We start from the raw sequence: 25933 nt of genomic DNA on the forward strand, positions 1-25933 counted from the left end.
TATGGTGTGACAGTCAGCCAGTCTGGGGAATTACCATTGGTTTCCTGATCGATCGACGGCCACCTTTCTTGGAGACGCTCAGTTGGTGTGGCTAGTGCTTCCCGGGGGTCTCCCTGCCCTGCATCATTCATTCGTCAGTTCCTCCACACTCAGTCCCCCCGGTCACTTCCAACAACTTTCTTTTCCAAAATGCGGATTGCGAAGTTCATGAAGGCTGGACTCGCATGCACAGCGGACGTCATGACGCTGTTCGAAACACGAAAAATCAACTACTATTCGTCACGCTCTGCAAGTTCCCAAATCACCATCCGCGTCTATGCGCCCGCAAGCATCCGAAAGTCTCGCCCTTGTTCTCCTTTTCAGCCTCACACAACGGGCCAGGTAATGGGTCTCGAAGCCACAAGTTTGTGCAAACGGTTCGTTGCCAAGTTCTGTCTGGATGGCAACTACGATTCAAACCCTGGCCTATGTCCATCTCACTACCGTCTGAACGCCGCCGCATGCTAGTATCTACCGCTGGTTCCAGAACTCCTGAAGATCAACAACCCATCCAAAATACGTAAATCCCATTACATGGCTCATCTGGTTCCTATATGGATATTGGGATTCCCACCACCGTGAAATACAGTTGGGATCTTGATGATGAGCTGAATACCATCATTGGTTGACTTGACGTCCATGAATATCTCGGACGGGCTGGGAGTATCAGCTGATGGCTTAGACTGTCGATGAGCAGTACATTGAGGGCAGCTAGTATGCGTGTCGGGCATGTAACCGGGTCGAGGATTACTGGACTGGTTTGAGCTACTCGGCTGGCCTGTCTGCTGAACAGACTTTGCCAGAGGAGCGCCGTCGAAATGACCGACGACATTGTTATGCTTGTCGAGGATGTTCCCCAAGTGGTCCACCTTCAGTCCGTCTCCCATGCCTTCAATGGGCTTAGGAGACGGAGGCGTTGGTGGAATGGTATCGTTCTCCGCTACGTAACCGACCACCTCGCCGTCTTCGCTGAAGATCTCGCCCGTTACTGAGACTGGTCGTCCGATCATGGACGGCAGGTCACCTTCCACACGTCCAAGCACTTGACCATTCCAGTCCAAAATGTTTCCAAACTCATCAACGTACTTGCCATCCAGACCTTGCGCTAGCTCAGCAAGGTTTGGGGGCAACCTAAGGTCTGAAGACAGAGGTGTGACCTTTGGGATCGCGATCGGGGCATTCTTTTCTTGTGGCTTCGGGGTGTTGCCTTGCGACGATGATTTGGCATCTTGCGAGCCCTCGTCTATGCCATTGTCTGTGGTCTCGGTTGTCGGCGGTGTTGATGCCTCGGGACCCGTTTGGTATTGTGTAGACGATGGCCTCATTGGGATAGGTATCTCCCGCGAGCCCTGCAGGTGGACAGGCCCGCCTTGCTCTGGTTGTGGGGTGCTCGTGTAGCTAACCTGTCGATGAGGATACTCCGGAGGATTGGTTTCATGGAATGGCGCCGGCGAGGAAGCTGCCCGCGACTGGGAGTTCAGACGAGGCAGAGGCGGGCGTGAGAAGGTGGCTTTGGGCGCCTCTTCCACCCCAGCCTGTCCATCTTCGACCTCGACAACCTCATACTCATCGTGCCGGGAAGTATGATCATGATCGCTGGCTCCAGCCGCAGGTCGTGGCTCGGTATGGTGCATAGTGTGCGACGAGGATTCCGGGCGCGCAGGTATGGGACTTTGCATAGATTGCTGTGCAGGCGGCTTCGAGGCAGGGCTGTCGGGTTCGTCGCGGAGAGTTTGGAGTGGAGTCTGCTGAGCAGGAGCGGACGCCGTCATCATTGGATGATTCTGTGGGAGACGAAGGATGTTCCGCGTCAGCTAGGCCTTGCTTTCAAAGAGAGGGGAAAGGGGAGGGAAGGGAAGCGAGGCCAGGACCGCCAGCTGTAAAGGAATGGAGAGCCGGCAACCCACCTGAGGATCGATCGACCGACCTGCTTGCTTGCTTGCTTGCTTCAGAGAGTCTGGGCGGCGGTTGAGAGAGAAAGTGAGGTGTGAGGAGGGACGGTGTTCGGTGTTGCTGTCGAGTGCGCGTGAGTGCGTTTCTCTCGGTGCACCCCTTGGTCGATACACGCGGGCAGAGGTTTTCTGATTGCTCGCGGGGCGCGGGCAGCGGTTCTGCAAGGCCTGCAAGGCAGAAGGGGGTTGGCTGAGTCGTTGTGACGTCAGGTCGACGATGAGATCGAGAGTGGATTCTGTCTTGTGTCTGCCGAGACTGGCAACTGGGGCAACCTTGGGGTTCCAGAACTGGCGAACGGGGCGACGGTTCACGTTGACTCCTTGCCAGGCTTGCTGTGCAAGGATGGGACTGTTCAAGGACTTGTCGAACCGAGATCTGTTGACTCCACAGTGTCTCCAGATACACGCAAATGTCTCCACCGGGTACTTCGGAAACGGCATGCAAAGAAGCACGAGAGGAAGGGATCGTTGGCGGGTGGTGAAGATGGCAGATTGGGAACGAGGCAAGACTCCGAAGATGGCGCCGGAAGAGCACTGAGATTGGAAGCAAAAGGTCCAACAAGGTCTGGAAAAGCCTGTTTTCCTTCGAAACACGAACGACTGTGCGAACGGCCGTGGTGCTGAATGGTTAGGCTGGCGCCTGAGCTACTGTACGGACGGAACGCACGGCTAGCCGTCAACTGTTGCTGGAGAGCACGGTGAGTGAGCATGAGCCTGGACATTCATACACGTGCGTCGACGCTATCTCAGCTGGGTTGATGGGCAGTCCGGGGGTACTCAGTTGACCCATAGGAAGCTTCGAGCTTACCGACCACACACCGACCACAGACTCTGGAAAAGGCTCTTGACATTGACCCAGCCGAAACACTCAGAGTTCAGATGTGGCTCATGATTGTTCAAAGGGCACTTGATGGGAGGAATCAGCTTCATCAGAAGCTCGGGTTGGTCCTCATGCCCGAACAGCTTCAGCAGACCTTCAGAGACGTCTCGAGTTTGTCAATGGACGAAGGCCGCGTGCCATCAACGCCACAACCGACACAGGCTGGCGAAGGATGATCTCGATGGTAGCCTGAAGAGGCAATGAGATGCAAAGAGGCGAAGAAGAAGAAAGCCGACGAGAGTCCAGACCGTTGGAAATGAGACGGAGGCAGTACGATCGGCGCGATACGTTTGTCGGCAGGTGGCTTGACGATTGAGACTGGTGAAGATCGCTTGACTGACATTTTCACAGCGACCAGGACGACGTTGAACGTGAGTGGCTGATGCTCCCACCCGATGCGCCGGGATGCGACGCAAAAATTTCCCGTTCAGCCACGGTTACCCTGCAGGTCTAGCGTTTTCCGACCGTCTCCGTACGATTGCGAGTGTCTCCGCCACACAGAGTCGAGACGGTACTATGGATACCGTTTACCGGGCCTTCTTACGGATATGAGGTGGGGAGACTTTGAGAGGGGAGCAAGGGGGGGCCGTTCCACCGTTACATTTGGCGGCGGGCGACCAAAAAAGACGACTCACTCACACACCAACTCAATCCTGGGTCTGAGTTACATCGCATCATGTGGCTGCTTCGCTGCGGCAATATTGGACGGACAGGGAGGGCCGAAGCCGCTCTGTGGCTTGACCATTGACATCGGCCGGCCAAACTCTAAGGTTCTTTTTTCCTTTTTCCTTCTCTCACTCCATGTCTCGGTGAGCACTTTTGACGACGCGAAATGAAGTCAGGATCCCAGCATGATCCCGTCAGGACATTGAAATTTTGAATGCGTTGTCTCTGGGCAGAATAAACTAACGCTAGTTAAGCCCAGGAGAAACGACGCATGGAAAGCAAGGCACAACGAGTATTGTCTGCAGTAGTCTCTGGCGCCGTCGCTTTCCAGCTGCGTATCCAGCCACTTCTTCCAGGTCCTCCAGCCGACACTCCCACGCCTTCGTAATTCGCTCCCGATGACACTAGCCTCTGGAAGGAATGGGCAACCACACTGTTGACTTTGCTGGTTGGGTGGGTGGAGAGCACCCCACCGTCGCATTGGAGATTTGCCCCGTCACCGAGATCAACGGCGCCAGACGTGAAGCGTGAAACAGACGGAGGCTAGTGGAAATTGGCGCTACGAACGGTTGCTGGCCACCGTCTTCGCCCCTTGGCATGCTTGACGGCGGATGTCACAACACATGGCTCTGCCTGTTTTTTCGACGCTACTCCACACGAGCTTGGCACTTAGCGGGTGGCTGAGGGCATTGATGGTGTGCTGAAACCAACGACACGCGCTAAGTCTGTCAACAGAGTTGATTCGCAGTTCTATCGAGGCTTGGGATCATTGGCGTTCTCAAGCCCTGTAGGATATGTCCATTGAGGATGAGGGGAGTGTCAGCATACTTAGATATGAGTGAGGTAAGTTGAGGGAAGGTGAGGGCGCGTGTGTGGGAACTTGTCACCGATGGCTGCAGCATCTCATCATTTAATTGGTCTTGGTCAAGTATCATTCGTTAAAAGAAACTGTTTAGAATGCTTTGGCTAACGTCGAATAGGATACCCACAAAACTTCCCGAAATAGCGTCCGTATCTCATGATGTCGATGATGCACAAATCCTTCATAATACACGCGGCAGATGGATCCCGATATCCCATCCGTCCACCAACTCCTCGAACCCTTGCTGGCCCAACCGTTTCTTTTTACGGTTGGGCTGTAAAAGCGGGCGACAAAAAAACAAACCCACACATTCCATCAAACTGGGTCGAAAAGCATTTCGCCCACTGTTCAGACCCGCGACTCCGTGTTGTAAAGAAATTCGACGATAAGAATGTCGTTTTAAGATTGGTCCCTGTGGAAAACGTCTCTCAGTTCCTGATTAAAAGACGAGGTAAAGCCCATTAGCCCATCTTGAACTTGGCTACAAGCTACTAACTAGCCCGTGCTTGCCTGCGAATAAGAAGCGAGGACGAATCGGAGCTCTACCTAGCGCAGACAAGAGGGAGGGCCGTAACTGTGGAGGGTAAGGGGGAAGATAGAGAAATGAGTGGTACTTACAAGAGAGCCAGCTCGAGGTCACCGTGAATGCGTGCCTTCAGCGTGATCTCAATGTCGAGGTTGAGATCAAGACGCAACCGAAGGGTGTCGCTCTTGTCACCACCACCGCCGCCTTGCTGTTGCAACGCACCACCAGCAACGTTGCCTAGTGTGTTCTGCACGCCGTTGGTCACGCCGCCAACATCACCAATGCCACCGAGGTTGTCGAGAGGGCCACTTGACTGCTGCTGGCGTCTCTGCATCTGCCTGCGTTGCGGGCGCTGACGGCGCTGAGGCTTCTGCTGCTCGCTGGGTGCTTCCGAGGTCTCGTCTTCGGAGGCGTACTTAGTGTTGTTCTTCTCGCGGGGGGAGGCCATTGTGACTGATGAGTTTGATGAAGTTGATGGTTCAAAGACGGGCGAATGGACTTTCCTTGGTGTGAAGGAAGGGAGAACTGATATTAAGGGCTTTTTGTCTACCGGTAAGTTTGGAGTGTCTCTTCAAAGTCTGATTCTGTTTATCGACTCTGGATGAGGACGCAACATATAAGTGATTCCGGACAGTATCCGGAAGGGGTCAAAACAGGATGTAAAAGCTTACACCCTTTCCAGCTGATGAGATCATGTTGGACCCTGGGGCATCCAGGATTCCCATCTCTCACTGCTCTCACCCCTTCTAGATTTGCGTCACACCACTCGACTCTCTCGATGTTCTGGACCGAAATGACGTTGAAGAGGGCCAAGCGGCATGCGTGCGGAGGGGAGGGGGGGCGGATTCACTGGGGCCGCTGGGGCATTGGTCTTGTCTCATGCTCGATGCGTCCCCGATCTGCCTATGCCGTCGAGGAGGAAGCGCGGCCAACCCAGCCCAACACATCCCGGCGCTCCCAAAAAACACCAAAGAGGTCGAGATGGTGTCTGCCATCCCTGTTCCTTTTCGGATTCAACGCGCACCTTTCGCTGGCTTGCACCCAATCATGCATTATCAGACTCGCACCACGGACTTGCGATCACTGGTGCCGCCAATGCAGGCATGACGCAGCATTACTCTATTCCTGCAACTAAACAAGCTTCTTGTAAGTTGGTTTGAGCTTGCAAGCTTGCTGAAGGCTATGCACTGACGATGTACGGGCTCACGGGTTACAGATGCCAACTATTCCTATCCTTGCAAGCTGCAGAACGCCTAGAGACCTGTTCTATTTGCCCGTTCCCCTCAAAGCTCCGAGACTCCTGGATTCCCCCCGGATTATTCCAAAATTTGACACACACTGAGTTTATCCTTCTCGATGATCTGGCTCGCCTATCCTTTCACGTAGGCGCTTTCAATGCCTAGCGCCATCTGCCGCCTGAGAGCTATCTCTATACAGTCCTCGGGATCATAGCCCTCCCGCAACCGCCCATCCGGATCCCAATATGCAGCCCACCTGCCGTCCTCCTCCAGTACGGCTACGAAGCCGAGCCCGCTTCCTCTGAGTGAGAGATACCTCTCATCGTCAGTCCAGCCCCAAGGTCCTATAACATGGCCTAGGGTATCTTTGCGGCCCCCGTGGCGGAGTGCTCTGCTGTCGGCGTCGACGTAAATCCAGTTCAACATGGGCGGGTCTTCCGCTATCGTTGATACCAAGGCGCGCATTGGTGGTTCGCTGGGGTAGTTGAAGTAATACCCTGAAAACTTGTGCCCTGGAGCCGGTGCCAGACTATGACTTATCCATATCTGCGGGGGAGAATGTGCGTGTTAGTCCAATTGAGATGCGTCGCAAGGTTTCCAAGTTGGCGAGGGAGCTAGTGTAAGTCAAAACACGCGGCGAGGTTGGCCGAGTGGGTGTGCCAACCCTCGCAAAGGGTAACGGGGAAAAGAGAAAAGCAAGGAAATAGAGAAAGAGCATGCAGATGTCTGCAGACGCGGGAACGGGGGTCGATGGGCGATCGAGAGGGAAGTGGGAGGGAGTTTGAAGGGCGTTGGATGTGGGCTGTTGGCTGTTGGTTTGTGGGCTTTGCTCACCTTGTTGTCAACAACAATACATGGACACTCTTCTTGCTTGCCGTTAATGGTCATTGTCGCCGTAAGGCTGAACTTGGCCTGTTCTTTGGCAGCGGCATTCTGCTTCTTCTGAGCGCTTACGGCCTGACCAGTGCCGATGACTGTGGGTATGGCGGCGATGGCGAGCAGACCGATAACCATGTTTCGAACTTGTTTTCCGAGGCGGGCGACTAATAATACAGGAAGGGTAAAGTGGGAATCAAGGGACGAAAATCCGGGCGAGTGACTGTGGGCGGTGGGAGACGTTGGCCTTTTCGAGTGAGAGTGGGCACAGGGACGAGCTCAAGTGAGTTGAAGTCGAGGGAGTCAAAGTTCTTTGGAGCCTCGCCGTTGCCTGTTCACAACTCGAGGTCTGCTTCGTGTCGCGTCGGGACTCGGAAACGTCAAGTTGGCCCAAGCCGTGGAGTCAAACCGGTGCGAGCGTGTGTATGGATCAACGGATTTGCAATGATCGTTGGGACGTGGTTCGGGGCCGAGTTACTCTCTTTGCTGCTGGAGTCCTGAAGATCGATACCGGAATGTCACTGTCTCAGAGGGCTTCCGAGGGACCTTCTTTGATGGATTCTCAGAAGAAACAGGTTTACGGGGTATGTTCTATGGGGTTCGTGTGGTCATCATATCGAAAGGCTCACGCACGCCCTGTGCCTCGCGTCTCTTCTCCTCCCCGCGGCGAGGAGTGGCTGGCAGGCGTGGCAGGTCTGGGCTGGCTGGTCTAGCGGTCACGGCACGGTACGGTCCAGGCATCGAATATCCCTCTCCTTCTCCTCTCTCAGGCTCTCTCTCACTCTTCTTCACAAAAGTCTGCGGGCCACATGCACCCGGCGCCTGGACGAGAAGAGAAGTGGAAGTCATTCTGGATCGAGATGCCCGTTTCGGGTACCCCTGTCTGGGGTCAGCCCACACCCAATGCTCACGTTTGGTGTTTGGTGTGGTCCACAATATGCATGTCTAGACCGTTCGCTGTTCTCTGCATACTCCATTTCTTTTTTTGCGGTTCGATACTTTGATACATTTTACGAATCCTCTTTAAAGTGCAATACATTCACACCCCATCGACGTCATTCTCTCGAGAGAATTACACTCGGGCTTAGTCTGCTTTGACTCCAGATCCCTCCCCATCCTTCACTCACGCTAGGTTCATAGACTTTTCCAACATGATCGACCGGGGTAGCTCCCGAAGCTCTTTGCTCGCAACGCAGCAGAGTGCTGAGTTTCGACCAACCACGGCTCAAGCACGCATTTCGGGTCCCAGCCCGTCGACGTCACTCTCTCAATCCTCATTCTCTTTTGTTGGTCCTCTCGCATAGTTGGTGCTTGTCTGCCATTATTGCTAGACTGCTTTATCGCCTTATGCCAAAGGCCCTCTTACACGCCCCCTCTCTTCTTGTGTCTAGGGACCCTGTCGATCGGGAAGGACGGGCTGGCTGCAGTTTAAGTCGCCTACCTGCCTGCTCGCTGCTCTTCCCGTACCAGGTGCCAGCATACGGTGAGCTTTACCACAGGTGAGGGAGTTCGGACAGCCGCTACTCCCCCTAAGCAGGAGAACAAAAATCTTGATTCTCATCCAAAACCTGTATCGAATGTGATATCACAGCGGCGGGTCCAAGTCTATACACGTGTTTGTCAGGAGGTACACGTCCCTCCCCTTGTACCGTTTCCCCAGTATTGTCTGCCAACAGTGACATTCTCCCCTCGGAAGTCAGAGGCCATTCTGGGTCTCACGAAGGTCCAGACCTCATTCGATTGTAACCCGTTGCCTCTCTCGAGTCTCATTCCCGCCCGCCCATGCCACTTTTTTTTCTTTGACCAACTTTTTGCTGGGTCCCCTTCTTTTGTGCCAACGCTGCCTGTTCACCGGGTCCCCCTTTCCCCCATCCCCGTGTATGGAGTAGGTAGTGCGTAGGTGTGTGTAAGCCCGTGGTTCCCACATTCACACCCTATTGCGTCACAAGAGACGAAGATCCGGATTGCGGTTCAGCCTCGCTGTCCAGTGTCCCTGTGTCCCTGTGCAGAAATTCCTGTTTGATGGCATTGAGGGGGGAGGGGTGTGAGGTAATGATGCTGTTAATTCTCATGGCATCCGATTTAACTTATACCAACCTGTGTACCTAGCTTTCCCCCAACCCTTCTAGATGACCTTTTTTTCTTTCCAATTTTGTAAAAGATTCCCATATTCATTGAACAAACTCACTCTAATCTCTTTTCACTTTTTTGGAAGGGGGGAGATATCTAAACACATTGAGCTAAACGCCTACTACACCGCGACCACCAAACTCAACTCATACCCCATTTGAATAGCTTCACTCGAGAAATCTCACTGAAAGGGCAATTGAGAGGTTCTCATTTCCACATACCAATAAACCACCCCCGTCAGATTAATGGACTCGGACACAATGGCCAGAAACAAGAACAAGGTAAGCCGCTCATCCACTACGACACACTCCCACTGTAAGTCACGGTATTAATGGTGAGTTCCTCTAGAAGGGCCAAGGCCAAGGCAACCAGAACCAGCCGGGCAACAGCAGCAAGCCTGAGGAGACCAAGCCCGAGGAGCAGCAGCAGTCCTCCCTAGACCAAAAGACGGAAGAGCAGAAGCCCGAAGGCACCACACCGGTCGGGGAGTTCGGTAACCCCGCAGAAGGCGAGGGTGCCCCCACCACCGATGAGAAGAAGGCCGAAGACAGCAAGCCCGAAGACGCGGCCGCCAAGACGGACGACAAGACACAACAAGAAGATGAGAAGAAGCCCGGCGACGACGTGAAGCCCGAAGATGCTGCCGCCGGCGCCGACACCCAGTCAAAAGACAAGAAGCCCGAGACGGAAGAGCAAAAGCCCGTTGGCCAAGAGACCACGGACAAGAAGCAGGCCTCATCAAACCAGGCCGGCGTCGAAGACGAAGCGGAGCCAGAGTCCGTTGTCGACAACGACAAGAAGCCCGCCGCAGGAGGCAAGGAGCAGGAGCAAGCAGAGCCCGCAAAGGTACGCTCCCGCGACTCTGGCCGCACAGAACGAGAAGCTGACCTCGAGGAGCCCACTGAACTCCAAGACGGCGAGGAAGGTGAGGGCGAGTACTACGACGACGACGAGGAGTTTGAAGAAGGCGAGGACGGCGAGGTCTACGACGACGACGAGTACTACTCTGGCGACTCGCAAGACGAGGGCGAGTACGACGACGACGAGGACTACGACTCTCAAGAGGAGGAGGAAGAGGACGACGGCGGCAACTACACGACTGCGCAAAAGGGCGGCAACCAGAACCAGCAGATGATGCAGCGCCAGCGCCAGCAGCAGATGCAGCAGCAGCAACAACAGCAGATGATGATGCAGCAACAGCAGCAGCAGCAGATGCAGGGCGGCGGCGGCGGCGCGGGCAAGAACCCGCTCAAGCTGAGGCTTGACCTGAACTTGGATATTGAGATTACGCTCAAGGCGAAGATCCACGGTGATTTGACGCTGGCATTGCTGTGAGTATTCCCTCTTTTCCTCTCTGTTCACGATTGATTATGTCTTTTCTCCGGATCTTTTTCCCTCTCCTCTTGTTGGTCAATGCTTTGTTACCCCGAATCTGCAGTGGTGTCCGCGATTCAGATTTTCTGCATTTGCTGCCCACTGCGCTTCTACCTGCTGTCGAACTCTGTCATGTAATGCCATCACCGTGTTCCGTGTGGGGACCGATTATCGGGCCTCGCTGGGGGGCAGTGTTCGCAGCGGCGAGTCAGCTACTTCTCAAGTCCAGTCTCCGTTGTTTTTCCTTTGTCTTTTTGACGAGAGCTGGCAAACTGTGGGAGAGGATAGGAAACGGTTGTTCCCTATCCTACACACAAACACCTCCACAATTCTTCTGGGCCGAGGTCGGTGGGTGGTGCATCTCGGCAGGCGAGGCAGTAGCACGAAAGTTCGTGCGCAGTCCGTCGACCGTTTTTTCCGATGCGGCATCCGTGTACCCCTCGGCCATCAGACCCGAGCGAAAGCGGTTTAGGAGAGACTGACCGCGACGGTTTCTCCCTAGATCAATGTAAAAAAGCACGTCGACAACCACCACAGACCCGAAACCAACAAGGGCCGCTCAACGCTCTGGGCATTCTCTTTACGTCATCTTTGCGTTCGAAAAAGATTCGAATTCCTTGTCCACAAGGCTAACTGCATAGCGACATGATGTAGAGATGGGTAATCGCGTCTACCACGACAAGCACTCCCCCTGCTCTTCGACAGCAGAAGCGGGAGTGTCCAGCATCGAAATCAGTCATTACGATCGAAATGTTTCAACATACCACAAATTTTAACGGCATAAAGGCGAAAAGCTTTCTGCAGAGAGGAAGAGGCGTAAGCGGGTATAGGATTTTTTTGTTAACGAGTTTTCTTTGTTCATTCTTACAGAACGCGAGACCGCTTCGTGCGTGTTTGCTTGCTAGTCTCCGTTTAGAAGACGGTGTTATTTTCGGATGGGGAAGTTTGTCGGTGTGCCAATACGTCCCACAGCGAATCGAGCTTGTCAGACTTAGCGGCGGATACGATCTGGTCCCCAGTGTAATTTTAGCCGCCGAAATGAGATTTTCATGAACCCACTTTGACAGGTGTTCGTCGTCTTCTATTCTACACATTCGATGAGCTAGTCCAACTTTCCGAACAGTGTAGATTGCTGGAACTTCTATTGCGGAATCCAGCGGATGACCTGAGAGTTTGTACCGTCCGTTAGGTTCTGGTTCACGACTACGTCAAGTTTCAAACAGTGAAGTGAGCTATTACTCTGAGTATCGTGAACGGTGAAGATTATCTTGACTAGCAGGGGCCGTGGGCCGATACGGCGACCTGCATTCTGGCGAGTCTCGTATCATGCCCGTGGACGAATATGCGAGGATTCGCACCCGTCGGCCGCGGTGAGAGGGTCAGTTACTGGTGAATATCTTCAAGGTGTGGCTGGTGTGGTCCCGGTCAATATGCGGTGCTCGTACCCGATGCGTGCGCTCCCGCATCATCGACATCACGAGGATGGCAAACCGCGCCTGCCCAAAGCCCATTCACGTTACCCGATCCGCGAGGTTGGCCGAGTGCAGCATCACAATGCAGTAAGAGTGAAGTGCCAATGCGGTCGAGGTCCAATGATGAAACATTTCAGCCTCATCAGGTGTCCACCGGGCAGAAGCAGGTGCAGGGGATAAAACCTGTTTTTTGCGAGTTCCTCACGATGTTGACAGCGGGCGATCGCAGGCCACCCCCTCCCATGCTCCCCAGGGGAACGGAAGAGGCACCACGGCTGGGCCAGAAGGGCGGTACTCATGTACTCAACGGATGACCCGCAATGATCTAGACCGATGGCAGAGATTCTGCTCCATATTTTTGAGTCGTGTCCCGTACCGCTTTTCGCCGCCGCCGCGTCGTACCCGCGGGATCGATCATATTTGGGCACGTTATGGCGGGAAGCCAAGCTTGGCGGGAAGAGTGGTCGTCGGGTGGGTGCAGTTCCAAAAGGCAAGAACGGTTGGTAGAGTCTGTTCGGACGACGTCTGGTAAGACAACCGTGCCAGAATAATGGGATTGTGTGACCGGTCAAAGTCGCAAGCGTTGAGCGACTTTGATTAGCGTTGTGTGTCCGCCGTTGCACAAACGCTGTCGTTAACCGACCTCCTTTCCGACTGAAGCGAAAGAAGCTGCCCAGAGGTGAGATCATCGCTGGAGCTATGACCAAACTGCCCGCTCGAACTGGACAATGAGTGACGGGGGAGAGATTGCGCTTGGGAGGGGGAAGCTCTGTTGACAGGGGACGCGTGGCATACCCGAGACGTCCGGAGGAAAAGCGCCGAAGGTGAATAGCATCTCTTTGCATGGTCGTCCAACCATCCTGCCGTCTGTGCCGTCGTCAGGGGGTGAGAACGGAGTCGCAAGGGGCGCTTGGCCCATACAACGTCAGGAGCGGGGCAGCTGCGGGGAAGAGTGTGGCGCCGACGCTAGGAAGGCAGCCACATTTGGCAAAACGGTGGGTGATCTGCGAGAAAACGGTGGAAAACACTCCGTTATCAACCTTGTCTCCGTGTTTCGTCCACAATAAGTGTAAGGGTAATGCCATTATTGCAGTCGGATCCAGGATAACAGAAGACTTCTCCACCAGAGAGTTCAGGCCGGCAGGCAGAAAGATGGCTGAGTGTGGCGCTTGAACGTTTGTCTTCTGGTGTGGTGGTGTTGTGGTGGTGCTATTGCTGGTCGTAGTAGAGCTTGTAACCAGAACTCTCAAATTCGAACTAGGCGGCGTTGAGGGTTGCCATGCTATGTTTTGCCCTCCATCTTGATCGTTGTCGTCGAAGGCATGTGTCGCTGGCCGTCTCGAGCTGATGTGATGTTGGCGGCGAGGTTGTATTCGCGCAGAAGTCGAACATGTGCATTCCGGAAACGCATGTTGTCGTCGGTAAGGCTATTCGCGGTAGATGGGATTTCAACTGTAACACCCGGGCCGCATAGAGTTTGCACCACGCACGGAAATACAACGTCGGATCGCAATGGTGGTAGATCGGGGGCGGTTGTGAGAGTTGAGTGTGACAGGGAGAGGGAGAGACGGGCGGAACGTGCGTCACTGGGACGGGACAACGGCAGCCGATGGGACCCGCGTCCACGGCGGAGGATAAACCAATGTTCCTCAGTGAGTGAGATTACATAAGGTAGATGCGAATTGATAAGATAGCTAGACATTGTGGCTGGACTTGGTGACTTTCACCACCGTGGCAGAAGCGGGGTTGTGGCTGGACCTCACCTTATCGCGGGGCCGTGTGTGGGGCAACGACGCATGAATGGGAGCATGAAGCATGACGGAGCTCCAAACCCAAGCAACCCAGACAAATAAACAGTCTGTTGCGAGATTGGACGACCTAGGACGTGTTGACCGCGACCACCAAACAAAGCAACAAACAATCACGCGTTTGAGCTATATCGCAGCTATTATCACGCAACTCCTGACCCAGGCAGAAGCTTCATTCTCGCATCAGCTTCGCATCAGCGGTCGAATTACAGCAACACCCATCACCAACATCACCAACCTCACCTTCAGTCACGATGCCCGACCTCAACTCTGTTCCGGCCTCGCCACATCCTCATAGCACCTCGCGGCGCTCTTCTTCTCATCAGATGCCGCCTCCTCCACTTCCAGCGCAATCTTCCGACTCCTCGGCCCTCAACATCCTTCCGTCAAACCAGAACACAGTCAACCATCCGCCCTCCAACCCTCCCGTAGGATCTCCACCGATGGCTCCAGCAGTAGCAGCATCGCCGCCAGCCTTCCCTGAGCCCTCTGTCTCCGGCCCAGGCCCCATCCGTCACCCGCGACCCATCACCGCGTCCGATCTTCACATGCAGTTGGAAAAAGAGCAAGAGGCAGTGGTACGCCAGGCAGACTTACACGTTCCAGGAATACCAAAGGCTAACCACGAGTGATAGGTGAACCGCCTTACACGAGAGCTCCAACTTCTTCGAACAGCGCAGAACGCCTCCGTGGCATCCAACGCCTCTTCGACATCAGCCTCGAACACGACCGAAGCACCCGACACCCATCTCCTCTCCGGCGCCGCTTTCTCCACCCCCGCCGTCCCGTCTAACAGCTCCCGCCGACACCACCGCACCGCGTCCAACGCCAGCACCCGAAGCCAAACCGCCGTAGCGGGCTCAGCCGCCGCATCCACCATGTCCATCCCCATCGCCCGGCCCCCACAGCCGGGTCGCCAAGATAGCGTGGCCTCCCGTCACAGCTTATCGTCCTCGCCGGCACCGTCGCAACACTATCTGGACCCGACCAGCACCAGTGGCCTGACATACTTCCAGCAGCAGCGTCTGCCGCAGCAGCATACCGGTAACACCTCGGTCGCCGCCACGCCCGGCGGCAGCGAGGCGCAGCTTTCGCCCGGCCTAATGACCACGACGTCGCGGTACGAGGAGACAGCATTGCACCGACAGGAACTAGAGAAGGCCAAGCAGGAGAACGAGGTGCTGAAGCAGAGGATTCGAGATCTGGAGAAGATGGTCAGGGAGAAGACCGCCGCCGCTGGAAGGGAGCGGAGCGAGAGTACGAGCAGCGCAAACGCTTCAGTTGCGGCTGCGGCGGATGCCACCAGCGTTGGCGTCACTACTGGAGGTGCTGGTATAGCCGGCTCCAACAGACGTCCTGGAGGTGAGAGGGAGCGGTCTTTGACGGCTATGAGCATCGCGAGCAGTGTTGCTGTTGGTGTGCCTGATGAGGAGGTGCAGGTTGGTGAGAGTGCAGCGAGCTCTGGCGTGAAGCCCTGAGAACCGTCGACAGTGGAGGCGGATGTTCCTTATTCAAGACATTGCTAGCGATGAGATTATTGTGAATGAATCATGGGTCATGACAACACTAAGAAAGGCGTTTGGGAATTGCAGATGAGGGAACTTGCCCTCACAAAGGGGCGAATCCGGCTCACGACTTTTCATAGTAATAGAGACATTGAACCATCACGAATTATGAACTTGCATTATTACAGAAGCATTTTAGTCTGGGCGTATCAATCTCTTGTTCCTAGTTCGATTGAAATGAGTTTTGAACGGATAGAGTTGAGTTCTAAAATGAAGACGATTTTAACGGGTTGTAAAAGTGATGGCCTAATTCAAGGCGTTGGAAATAATTTGAATCTCAAGATATTGCTTTCAAATGCAATGTTTCTTTCTCTTGTACTAAGTATAAAGCGATACAAACATCATCTTGACAGAACCGGAGAGAAATCAATGCAATCTACAGCTACATTAGATTTCTAAAAGCTTCATGTAATTCCAAAGAGCTACACAATCCGCATTGTCGACTTGCGGTTTCGCAGTACCCATTGCTGAGCCTATTGATCCATTGCTATTGCAAGGCCTTGCTTCAAGAATATGACTTGACTATATATCACATTTACTGGAGAGTTAACTCAAGCTTGGACGATCCTCAGATGAAAGGTTCGAGGTCAAAATGAGAGCCATCTTGATGATGCCATGTAGTCAAGTTGCTGAGTGGCTCTCACTCCTTCGAGTCCAAACCCTTAGCTTCGAAGACACCTTTTTCAAGGTCATTGGATTGCGATTAATTTTGTTCAAGGTCAATCACTTAGTCGAAGAAAGACTCGGTACCAGCCTACGAGGGGAGCTAAGTGTTCACCACCCATACCGACCAACACACAGCATCATGTTGATGAGGAATTTCTCATTCATTCGTTATCTCAATCTTTGCCTTAAGGGCGGTATCTCGGTATCATTCCAAGACTTCATTTTCCTCCAGTGTGGTGCACTCCCCAGTATTCAGATAGGTCGTAAACCGGAAAAAAGAAAGGCCATCCTCCTCTCCTCCAAGAAACGATCCCCATCTAATTCCAAAGATCACACTGACACTCATTACCAGACCAGAACTCGAGACGAGTAAACTTGCACTTGGGCAAGGTCCCGCGCTTGCAGCAGTGGTTGCAATCCGCATCCACCAAACAAGTCAAGCCCTTCCAGTTCTCAGTGCAGGGCTTACACTCGCACATACCCTTCTCACCGCACAGCAGGTTCCCCTTGCCAGCGCACTCGAGCGCGCTCGAGTCGCAGTCACGGCTGCCACTGCACATGAAGGAGCGGCAGCGGCACGTGTCATTCTCGCAGACGGAGACCTCGTACTCTGTGCACCCGATCGTGGCGCACTCCTTGTGCGCGGTACACTTGTCGCCCTCGGTGAGACGGCGGGGAGGCTTCTCTGCGGCACAGGCGCAGAAGTTGGCTTCCTTGTCGAGGGGGCCGTCGGGGATGGTGCAGGACTTGTAGGGCTTGTCTTCGAAGCAGCGGATCGTGGAGCAGTCGTCGTGCGAGGCGCAGCCGACGCCTTCGGATTGGTAGTAGTCACACTGGCAGCCGCCCGAGAGGCCGACGCCGCCGGTATCGTCTGAGGTAGGCTTGATGCACTTGCCGCGGCGGTTCGTGGTGCCGTCGCAGGGGAGGCCGTCGCAGTGGGAGTCGACTGTGCAGAAGGCGCCCGGCTTGAGGGCGAGAGCATCGCATAGACAGATGGAGTCTGCTCCGGGGAAGTCAATGAGCGGGCGACAGGCGGAGAAGTGGTTTGCGTCGCACTTCAGGTGTTCGCAGTCTGCTGGCGCGGTGCAGGGCTCGAAGAGCTTGGGGCGGTTGACGCAGCGGCAGGTTGGCTTGGGATTCGCGCCCTGAGTGATACAAGTGTATGTCTGGTTACTACCACAGGGGAGGGAAGAGCAGTCCTGGGTCGTGTTGCAGCCGATGATGGAGGTCTGGGAGGGGTCCCAGGCCGAGAGGGTGACGGTGAACAGCGCGGAAGCTGTGGAAGAAGAACTGTTCTTAGTGGCTGTAGGGAATAACCAATCGTTATCGCCAGTCCAGGAGGTTCTTGAAGTAGAACCATTGGAAGAGATGCTGCTTGTCGGGGAGTCTGTGGACAACGTGATGAGGTTTGTCGGGGATGTGTAGTTCACAGGCAACGCAGTGTTGGTGTACATCCCAGGCACCGGAGTGGCTGGAGTCTTGGTGTAGCTGAGGCTCTCGGAGAGGACACATCGACAAGCACCATACAAGCAGGCACCAAACCGGGGCTGAGGGCATGCAAGAGAGCCGCACTCGGCGTCGGCGGTACACGTCTGGGTAGGGCGCGGGAGCAAGGAGGCGGCCGAGGCGGCAACGGAAGACGCGGAAGCGGCAGCTGACAACGAGTTATGCGCCAACAGACAGGCCTCGACCTCACCACCTTCATCTTCCTGACGACGGTGCTTCGACGGGGGCGGAGGCGGAGGCGGCTTGGTGGATCCGTCTGCGATGATAACCTTGTTGCCAGAACCGCACCACGTCTTCTCAAAGATGACGTGCTTCTCGAACCGAATGCGCAGCTTCCTCTCCGAGTGCTTCGTGCCCTCCTCAACGTGCGAGGGGTGATATTGCCAGTTGACGAGGCCGGCCTCGGGCGGCATGCCGGGGTTGTTTTGCGCCATGTTCGGGCGTGGCGCGTACGTGAAGATCTTGACAAAGTCTCTGTCGTTGATGCCCAGCTTCTGCTTCAAGATGTTTTGAATCTGCTCCACCTGCCAGCTATACGCCGTCCGCATCGCCGAGTCCTGATACTGCAAGGAAGGGCCCCTCATGTCCTTGTGAGCGCGGGTGATGATGCCGGCCCAGAGCCACGTCTTGGTCTTGACGTCAAAGGGCTCGCCCGAGTTCTTTGCCGCGAACTCGACGAAGCCCGGGTTGCGCGTGGGGACCTTGCCGTCTTTGAGCTGCCGGTAGGAGCCTCGATTGTTGCCCCAGGAGAGGAAGTCCACGACGCCTTCTCCAAAGTACTCGATCTGCGATCTTGGGTAGATCCTGGCCCACTCGGTCGTGTCGCCGCTGCCAAACTCCGCACCCAGGCTGAAGGTGGGAATCTCCCATATGTGACTGGTCCAGACGCCGGCCGGGGACGCGACGACCACGACGGTGCAGCCCCAGACGGGTCCGGAGCCGCCAAAGCGCGGCCTGTTCGTGTACGTGCCGTCGACCTCTTGGTTGAACCTGACCATGGAGCTCGTGGACCAGATCTCCGGGACATTGGTGACGCCGCCGTAGCCTGGGCCTCGCTCGTCGACGACGTGGCGCATGCGGGTGTACCACCACCGCTCACCGCCGATGGAGTCCTTGGGCTCGATCATGATCTCTGATTCAAGATCTATCTCCGCCTGAATCGGGCCCTTGGCGGGGTCGTTGGAAGGGGGTGCTCGGGGCTTGAGGCGCGAGGGACCTTCGAGGGGCGGGGGAGGGAACTTCTTGTAGTCGCATACGCTCAACTTGGGAGAGCCGAGACCGCAGGCGATCATGCGTGGGCAGGTTCCTTCATCTTGTCTGAGCTTGAGCTTCTTTGCTGGAGGGCGAGGGGTACCAGTGTCGGACGGGCGGGCAGTATCTTCGTCGTCGGAAGGGGGAGGAGAATTGTTAGCGGAAGGACGAGTCGTATCCTGGTTCGGATCGCGAGGGGGACTCGGTCTGAGGTCAAACCGGACGGGGGCCTCCGCCTGCGTGACAAGTCCATCTCCGCACCAGGCATCTCGGTGGATGATACTCTTCTCGAAGCGGACTACGAGCTCTTTCTTGCCGCTAAGACCCTTGGGCGTGTACTGCCAGCTGAAGAGGCCGTCCCAGGGGTTCGAGGCGCGGCGGTCGGCAGGGGGTGTGGCGCGGCCCAAATCGTACTGGAAGTCCTTGTCGAGCACTTCTTTGGGTTCGTACCCGTAAATGGTGATGTACTTCTTGTCAATCTTGCACTTCTCGGTGAGAATCGACATGATCATGGAGTTTTGGTGAGCGTAGTACATCTTGCCCGTCGTCTCGATGGGAACGAACATGATTGTGCGGAAGAATTGGTAGTTATCGCCGTAGAGGGGACCGCCGGGGAGGTTCATCGGGCACAGCGCGGGATATTCCTTTTGCTTGGGCGTGTCGAGCGAGCCATACTGAAGGAAGCGGTTGACGTTCTGCTCAAAGTAGTAGGGCTCTCGGTAGCCCTTCTCAACCTTGAAGTACTTCTCTTCATCAGGCGGGATGTTGAAGTTGGGAATCTCCCACAGGTGGTTGGCGTAGACGCCCTCGGGGGAAAAGGAGGCGATGATGGTACAGCCCCAGACGGGACCGGCGCCGCCGCCGTGGGGGGTGGGACCGAAAGCTTCCCAGGAGGCCGAGGAGTCGTGTCCCGTCTTGCTTCCCATGGCCAGACCGGGACCGTAGTACTTTGCGACGCAGCGCATCTTCTCCCACCACTCGTACTCGCCTTCGTGCCATTCTTCAGGATCGGAAATGGTCTCGGTGAGAATGTCCTCGTCCCACCAGCCTTGTCGAGCTTCCAGCTTGTTGTTGTCATCCTGGCATGAGAGACACTTTCCGGCCATGCAGCCGGCGGTGGGCTTGGGCTTCTTGGTCGTGTAAGTGGTTGTGGTGGTGGTTTCGATGCTGGTACAGAGCTGCGTGGTTCGGCAGGTGGCTGTCGCGCAGCTGGTGGTGAAGCTGCTCGTTCCCTGGCTTCGAATGTGCGAGACGACACATGGTTGAGTACAGTGAGGAGCGATGGTGTATGTCTGGGTGCAGGATGACGTTAAAGTGGACGTGGATGTCTCCTTCTCGGACTGGGAGGGTTCGGGTTCATCAGGGTCCGTCTTGCCCGCTGGTTTATTGGTGCCGAAGCCTATATCCATGCCATGGCCAAGGATGTTGCGTGCTTTGTCGATGATGTCGAGGCCGAGGTCGATTCTGAAGTCGAAGAGGGATTTCTCGTCGTCATCATCGCTTGTGTGTCCGCGGCCGTCGTCATCGCTGCCATGGCCGTCGTCGCCTCCATGATCATCATCTCCTCCATGATCGTCGTCATCTCCGCCGTGGTCATCATCTCCTCCATCATCATCGTCGTCGCCGCCATGGTCGTCATCTCCGCCATCATCATCGTCTCCTCCGTGGTCGTCGTCGTCGCCATCATCGTCATCATCATCGCCGCCATGATCATCATCGTCATCACCACCGTGGTCGCCGTCATCATCGTCATCTCCGCCGCCGCCTCCTCCATGTCCAGGATCGCCAGGTATAGCGACTCCCTTCGTAGAGGTGTGTCCAGGAAGTGTAACTCCATTAACCGACGACGGGGGCTTCTCAGGCTTCTCAGGCCAGGGATAGCCGAGGGGGTTGGCCGAGGGGGCAGGCAGGCAGATCTCATCAGGGACAAGGCAATCCGGGTTGCAAAGATCAAGCGAGATGCATCGCCAGGCGGGGAAACTGGTCGTGATGACATCGCCGTTGATGGTAGTCCGGGTTGGGACGTCGATGGACAGCCAGGTGACACTGGTGGTCTTCAAGCTTCCATCTGTCTTCTTTCCGGCCAGAGGCTCGACGGTGATGGTGCCGAAAGGCGGGACAAGGGCAGGATTGGAAGTTTCTGTGGGCTGGGAACTTGTTGAGGCAGCGGAAGCTTTGCTCGATGTCTTCTCTGATCCGGTTGTAGGCACGGATGAGTTTGTAGGGGATGGAAGAGTGCTCGATGCAATGGGCGAGGCAGGGGGAGCAGTCGTGCTAACTAGGGCAGGAGTTGTGGTTTCCGAATCGATCACGGAGGATGGAGAGACTGAAGGCTTGAGCTGAACAGACGACTTTGAGACATCCAAGGAGATTGAACTGTTGGCAGATTGGAATCCACCAGAGTTCAGAGTCGACATGGTAGATCTCGAAGGGGCTGAGGTATTGGAAGAGAGGTGGCCGCCAGATCTGAGGGTCGTCATGGTGGAGTTGATCCAGATGGGAATGCTACTTGTTCTGGTTGTTGATAGCAGAGAGCTCATGGTTGAGTTCTTCCAGATAACAGTCTGAGATGTGAAGGTTCCACCAATACCGCTACCTGGTCCAGTCCAGAAGATGCCAGACGCCGTAGTAGTATGCTGGACACTTGTCACATTGTGACTAGGGAACAAGTGAGTCCAAGACGACGAGACAATGCCGGTGCCATCGATTGAAGTCGTAAAATTTCGGACGGACGAGGTCATGCTGCTAAAGAAGCTGCTGAGAGCAGAAGGATTGGACAGCGTAGCAGAAGGAGCGGTGACAATCGGGCCTCCAGAAGTCGTGGAATCGTAGAGAGTGTAGACCTCAGTGTACGTGGTAGAGACCCATGTGGTCTTTCCACAGGCACAAGGGCAGATAGAGGAAGATCCATTGTTGAACTTGAGGGCGGCGGTGCCGGGCGTCAAGTTCTCACAGGCACACTCGAGAGCGGTAGTGACAGTCGGGACGGATTCTGCAAAATATTATCAGCTCATTGTCAATCGCCACGAGGACATTGCAAGAAGATGAAAAGAAATAACGGGATCATTGATGATTATACTTACGGGCGAGAGCAAGGGCGAGCAACTGGAACAGTAGCAGAGCCCAGAGGACTCCGGGAGCCCAATGGAGCCGGGCGGCGGTCATCCTCACTGTAGACGACGTTAGATAAATATCAAACAGTTGTCGAGCTCAACGAAAATTTACTGGCAGTGGGATTGAAGGCAAACGACTGAATGCCAGAGGACGGGAGTGAAGTCTGGGGGATTCCGTAGATCGCAAGTGTTTGGCAAGTCGCGATGGGTTGGGTTGGTGATGAGGGGAAGAGGGGGGAGGAAGGTGATAGAGTGAGAATAGAAGAAAGAAACAAATTGAATTTCCTCCAGCTTGATTGTTGTGCGAGAAATATTCGAGGCCTCGGCTAAGACGAATACAAAGGATGAGGTGGATGAATATACCATAGACCCGTTCTTCATTCAAGGAAGGAGCTCAAGCAACGCAGTGAATTTGGGCATGATAATTCACCTTTCGTTCACCACCTTCATCCATATCGGGGAACTAAAGAAGGTCACCATTACCGGAAGGTGAGACTCAGCAAGGATCAATAGTTCTGAGTTATATCAGTATTCTTCAAATTGTATCACAGATAGAGAAGGTTTACGTATCTCTGGCAGGTGGTTCAGAGCTTGCAACATGACTTTCAGCCTTTTGATTCTCCTGCTTTCTTGCCTGACTGCCCTAGAAGAGAAATGATGTGGCATGATATGATGATGATAAAAGTTTGCCAAGGAAGGTAGTTAAATAGGAGTACATGCCATGAATTCTTTGTGGTATTGAGCTTCTACGCATTCTATTTGGCCCCTCAGTTGAGCTACCAGATAATACTTATCACCACATGCGAGTGTAGTAAATAGAAGAAGACTATTCGGCATAGGCTAAGGTAAGTTATGTTAATGCTACCATTCATGTGTCTCATTGCCTTGATTTAAGAACCCTACACCGAAAGATTCACTTGAATTACTTTGGTCGGAATCGCTATCACTATTGGACAAGTTTTTGTCAAGTCGCTTTGTATTACCCAACTCCACTGCTCTTGCCCTCTGAAGATGGACACTTCATAATAATTTCCAACTCAACGAAAAATGACCATGGTAATCTCAGAGATTGTATTCCCTGGAAATGCCAACAATCTCTTCAGAAATACTACTATGAAAACCTCGCAATTACATCAACGGAAAACGGTCTCTACCAACTCAAATTCTGCTCTTATCCCTCGTATCCTTGACAACATCAAACCCGGTCCACCCATCCAACTTCTCCCGAATCTCTTTGGCATACTGCGGAATGCCACCCGCAAAGTTGACCTGTTCAAACGCCTTACCCGGCATCGACCCACCCATATACGTCGACCGCGTCGTCGGGAACAAGCTCGCGTCGCTCAACTCGTTGATCCGCTGCTTCCACGCCTTGGTCGCGTCCGCGGTCGGGTTGACGTACTTGATGCTCTCCCGCTCAATCTTGCGGATGCAGTCGGCGATCCAGCGGCCCTGGACCTCGACCGTCGAGGGCCCGTTGCTCAGCAGCGTGGGACCGTGGGGGCCGTACATGTGGAACATGTTGGGGTAACCGCTGACGGTGGTGCCGAGGTAGGTGTTTGCCGCGGCTTTCCATTCGTCTTGGAGGTACGTGTTGTTGATACTCTTTAGGCCCATGTTTGTCATGCCTCCGGTGGTGATATCCTAAGAAATTCCGTGTTAGCCTTTTGACGAGGTCTGCAACGTTACGCATGCAGGGCGAGGACATGGTACTGATGTCCTTCTCCTTGTGCTTTGTCGCGTTCGACAACACTGGTACCAGATTTCATCCCCTTGCCTGTGCATATAAAGAGAAAAAGACTTACAAAACCAGTGGCAATGGCAACCACATCAAAATCGTACGTCGTCCCATCCTTCAACCTGATGCCCGTCTCCGTGAAGCTGTCAATCTCGTTCTTGCTAATGTCGACAACGTCCACATTGGCCTTGTTGAACTGCTCATAGTAGTTCTGCTCTAAGCAAGGCCTCTTGACGCCAAAGAAATGCGGCATCTTGTCCACCTTTGGCGCCAAAATATCCCTCTTCCTCGCATCCCCAATCCGCGTCCGCACGTTCCTCGCCCAAAAGTCGTACGCCTCCTTGTTTGCATCCGCATCAAACAACATATCCTTGTAATTCCCCAACCAGAACCGGAACCCGCCGTGCTCCCACAGCTGCCGATAAAACGCCTCCCGCTCCTCAGGCGAGTCGTCAAAGGTGTTGCGCTCCACCATGCCGTAGAAGAAGCCGCCGAAGCACTTCTCGCGCAGCTGGTAGAGGCGCGGGTACCATTCCTTGCCGATATTCTGCTCCTGCGCCGTGAGGTTGCGCTTGCCCATCGGCACCGCCAGGTTCGGCGTGCGCTGGAAGACCTTGAGCTCGCCGCTCTCGCCGACGGCTTTGCCCCATTCCTGGGAGATTTGGACGCCCGAGGCGCCGGTGCCGATGACGGCGCAGCGCTTGCCGCGGACGGGTACGTCTTCTTCGGGCCAGAAGGAGGAGTGGTGGACTACGCCCTTGAATTTTTCGACGCCGGGCCAGTTGGGAATGTAGCGTTTTGAGGCCTAGAGTTTTGATGGTGAGTTCATGGCCGACATGAGGAGTGAGAAGGGGGTTTGACTTACGAAACCGGCTGCGACGACAAAGTACTTGCTCTTTGCCAGGCGGCCGTCGGCGGTCTTTACGTGCCATTTGCCTTCGTCTGGTTGGAATTGGGCGCCGGTGACGACGGTATCGAATGAGCAGTCTTTGGAGAGATTCAAGACCTGCGTGACTTATACCTTAGCTTTTGTTCAAGTGTATCCCTTGGAATTATCTTGTGTGGACTGACCTTGTCAACGTGATCAAAGTACTGACGGAGCTCCTGGTAGTTGGGGTAATTGGTTGACCACGTCCAGTCCTTGAACACCTCGGGCCACGAGAACTCATACTCTGGGACCTCTGAGTCGACTCGGGCACCGGGGTAGCGGTTCCAACGCCAGGTTCCTCCGAACGAGGTTCCGGCTTCGTAGATGACTGCTCGTAGGCCCATCTCCCGGAGAGTCTTTAGCATAAAGACTCCGCCTTTGATAATCATGTTAGTCTTTGGGGGTGATCACTAGGTAAGATTTGCGGTTTGATCACTCACCAAATCCACCGCCTACGATGAGAACATCTACATCCAGGTTATCGGCGTAGGGCCCGTCTGTCTGACGACGCTTGGCATAGTCCGTTAGATCGGTCGCAAATTTCTTTTGCTGGGTAGCTGTAATCGTAGCCATGTCTGGAATTTGCGATATCAAATTCTCAGAAGTAAATGTCAAACGAGGATAATAATGATATGAAGGGTGTTGAAGCACGATGAACACTGCTCTTTCGTCCAATTTATCCAGTTTGCACACAGAGTCGAGGGAGTTCAATGCTTTTTATAGCCTCGTGTGACGACATACTGAAGTCTACCTTATCCAGTTCGTTTCGCATGAGACGTGTTGCTTTACGTGACATCAGACGACTGCAACGGGTATCCCCAGAGCATCCCCAGAGGACTCCCATGGTGACACTGTACTCCAACATCATGTACGGATACCTTGGAAGAGGCAACCGCAGTTACATTCTCCGCAGCAACGTCTGCCCGCATTCGTGGCATTGCATCGATATCCCCATCAAAGATACTGCTATCGTCCGTGGAGGGGCCGCAGACGCCGAGACCCTCAGAGCTACGTTGGACGCATAAGGCCGCAGCAGATAGATGCTGTCTATTCCGCATCACCCGGCGAGGTCGTACTCACCCCAGACATGCAGCAAAACACGTCGAAGTCCGCATATCATTTCCCCTCAGACACTCAAACACCAGCCTCGTCGTCGCGTCTGCACATCCCCGCATCACACCGAAGGGAGGAGAAGGCTTCGAAAGGAGGAGCCGCTGCGGATCCGCCCTGCAGGCAAGGCGATGAGCGGATACTGGATGGAGGAGGAGTCAAACAAGACGGGATGTCACAGTGAAATGCGGAGAGCCGCTGCGGCCGTGGAGCGGATCCGCAACTGCCGTGAC

General features: G+C 54.6%; 10 protein-coding genes across 10 annotated transcripts; 2 read left to right on the forward strand and 8 right to left on the reverse strand.

Moving 5' to 3' along the window:
- Positions 1-578: 578 nt before the first annotated feature.
- CPAR01_00203 (uncharacterized protein) lies at positions 579-1814 on the reverse strand (the record flags this gene model as incomplete). The annotated part of the gene is made up of 1 exon (XM_060484496.1): positions 579-1814. One exon carries the CDS (start codon positions 1812-1814, stop codon positions 579-581), a length of 1236 nt encoding a protein of 411 aa, XP_060355353.1.
- A 39-nt stretch (positions 1815-1853) lies between these two features.
- On the reverse strand, positions 1854-3214 carry CPAR01_00204 (uncharacterized protein; the record flags this gene model as incomplete). Its single annotated transcript, XM_060484497.1, has 4 exons — positions 1854-2367; positions 2445-2705; positions 2800-2915; positions 2966-3214. 4 exons carry the CDS (start codon positions 3212-3214, stop codon positions 1854-1856), a joined length of 1140 nt encoding a protein of 379 aa, XP_060355354.1.
- A 1799-nt stretch (positions 3215-5013) lies between these two features.
- Positions 5014-5373, reverse strand: CPAR01_00205 (uncharacterized protein; the record flags this gene model as incomplete). The annotated part of the gene is made up of 1 exon (XM_060484498.1): positions 5014-5373. The coding sequence occupies one exon, from the start codon at positions 5371-5373 to the stop codon at positions 5014-5016; it is 360 nt and encodes a 119-aa protein (XP_060355355.1).
- Positions 5374-6295: 922 nt separating this feature from the next.
- CPAR01_00206 (uncharacterized protein) lies at positions 6296-7177 on the reverse strand (the record flags this gene model as incomplete). Its single annotated transcript, XM_060484499.1, has 2 exons — positions 6296-6709; positions 6998-7177. 2 exons carry the CDS (start codon positions 7175-7177, stop codon positions 6296-6298), a joined length of 594 nt encoding a protein of 197 aa, XP_060355356.1.
- A 2252-nt stretch (positions 7178-9429) lies between these two features.
- On the forward strand, positions 9430-10504 carry CPAR01_00207 (uncharacterized protein; the record flags this gene model as incomplete). The annotated part of the gene is made up of 2 exons (XM_060484500.1): positions 9430-9450; positions 9518-10504. The coding sequence occupies 2 exons, from the start codon at positions 9430-9432 to the stop codon at positions 10502-10504; spliced, it is 1008 nt and encodes a 335-aa protein (XP_060355357.1).
- A 1588-nt stretch (positions 10505-12092) lies between these two features.
- CPAR01_00208 (uncharacterized protein) lies at positions 12093-12860 on the reverse strand (the record flags this gene model as incomplete). The annotated part of the gene is made up of 1 exon (XM_060484501.1): positions 12093-12860. One exon carries the CDS (start codon positions 12858-12860, stop codon positions 12093-12095), a length of 768 nt encoding a protein of 255 aa, XP_060355358.1.
- A 437-nt stretch (positions 12861-13297) lies between these two features.
- Positions 13298-13717, reverse strand: CPAR01_00209 (uncharacterized protein; the record flags this gene model as incomplete). Its single annotated transcript, XM_060484502.1, has 1 exon — positions 13298-13717. The coding sequence occupies one exon, from the start codon at positions 13715-13717 to the stop codon at positions 13298-13300; it is 420 nt and encodes a 139-aa protein (XP_060355359.1).
- Positions 13718-14077: 360 nt separating this feature from the next.
- Positions 14078-15301, forward strand: CPAR01_00210 (uncharacterized protein; the record flags this gene model as incomplete). Its single annotated transcript, XM_060484503.1, has 2 exons — positions 14078-14401; positions 14459-15301. 2 exons carry the CDS (start codon positions 14078-14080, stop codon positions 15299-15301), a joined length of 1167 nt encoding a protein of 388 aa, XP_060355360.1.
- A 1070-nt stretch (positions 15302-16371) lies between these two features.
- Positions 16372-21976, reverse strand: CPAR01_00211 (uncharacterized protein; the record flags this gene model as incomplete). The annotated part of the gene is made up of 2 exons (XM_060484504.1): positions 16372-21803; positions 21895-21976. 2 exons carry the CDS (start codon positions 21974-21976, stop codon positions 16372-16374), a joined length of 5514 nt encoding a protein of 1837 aa, XP_060355361.1.
- A 1106-nt stretch (positions 21977-23082) lies between these two features.
- On the reverse strand, positions 23083-25163 carry CPAR01_00212 (HK97 family phage prohead protease; the record flags this gene model as incomplete). Its single annotated transcript, XM_060484505.1, has 5 exons — positions 23083-23568; positions 23730-24467; positions 24528-24668; positions 24734-24966; positions 25031-25163. 5 exons carry the CDS (start codon positions 25161-25163, stop codon positions 23083-23085), a joined length of 1731 nt encoding a protein of 576 aa, XP_060355362.1.
- Between the last annotated feature and the right edge of the window lie 770 nt (positions 25164-25933).

The sequence above is a fragment of the Colletotrichum paranaense genome (assembly GCF_030867605.1).
Source record: "Colletotrichum paranaense strain IMI 384185 chromosome Unknown Scaffold_1.1, whole genome shotgun sequence".
NCBI classification, from domain to species: domain Eukaryota; kingdom Fungi; phylum Ascomycota; class Sordariomycetes; order Glomerellales; family Glomerellaceae; genus Colletotrichum; species Colletotrichum paranaense.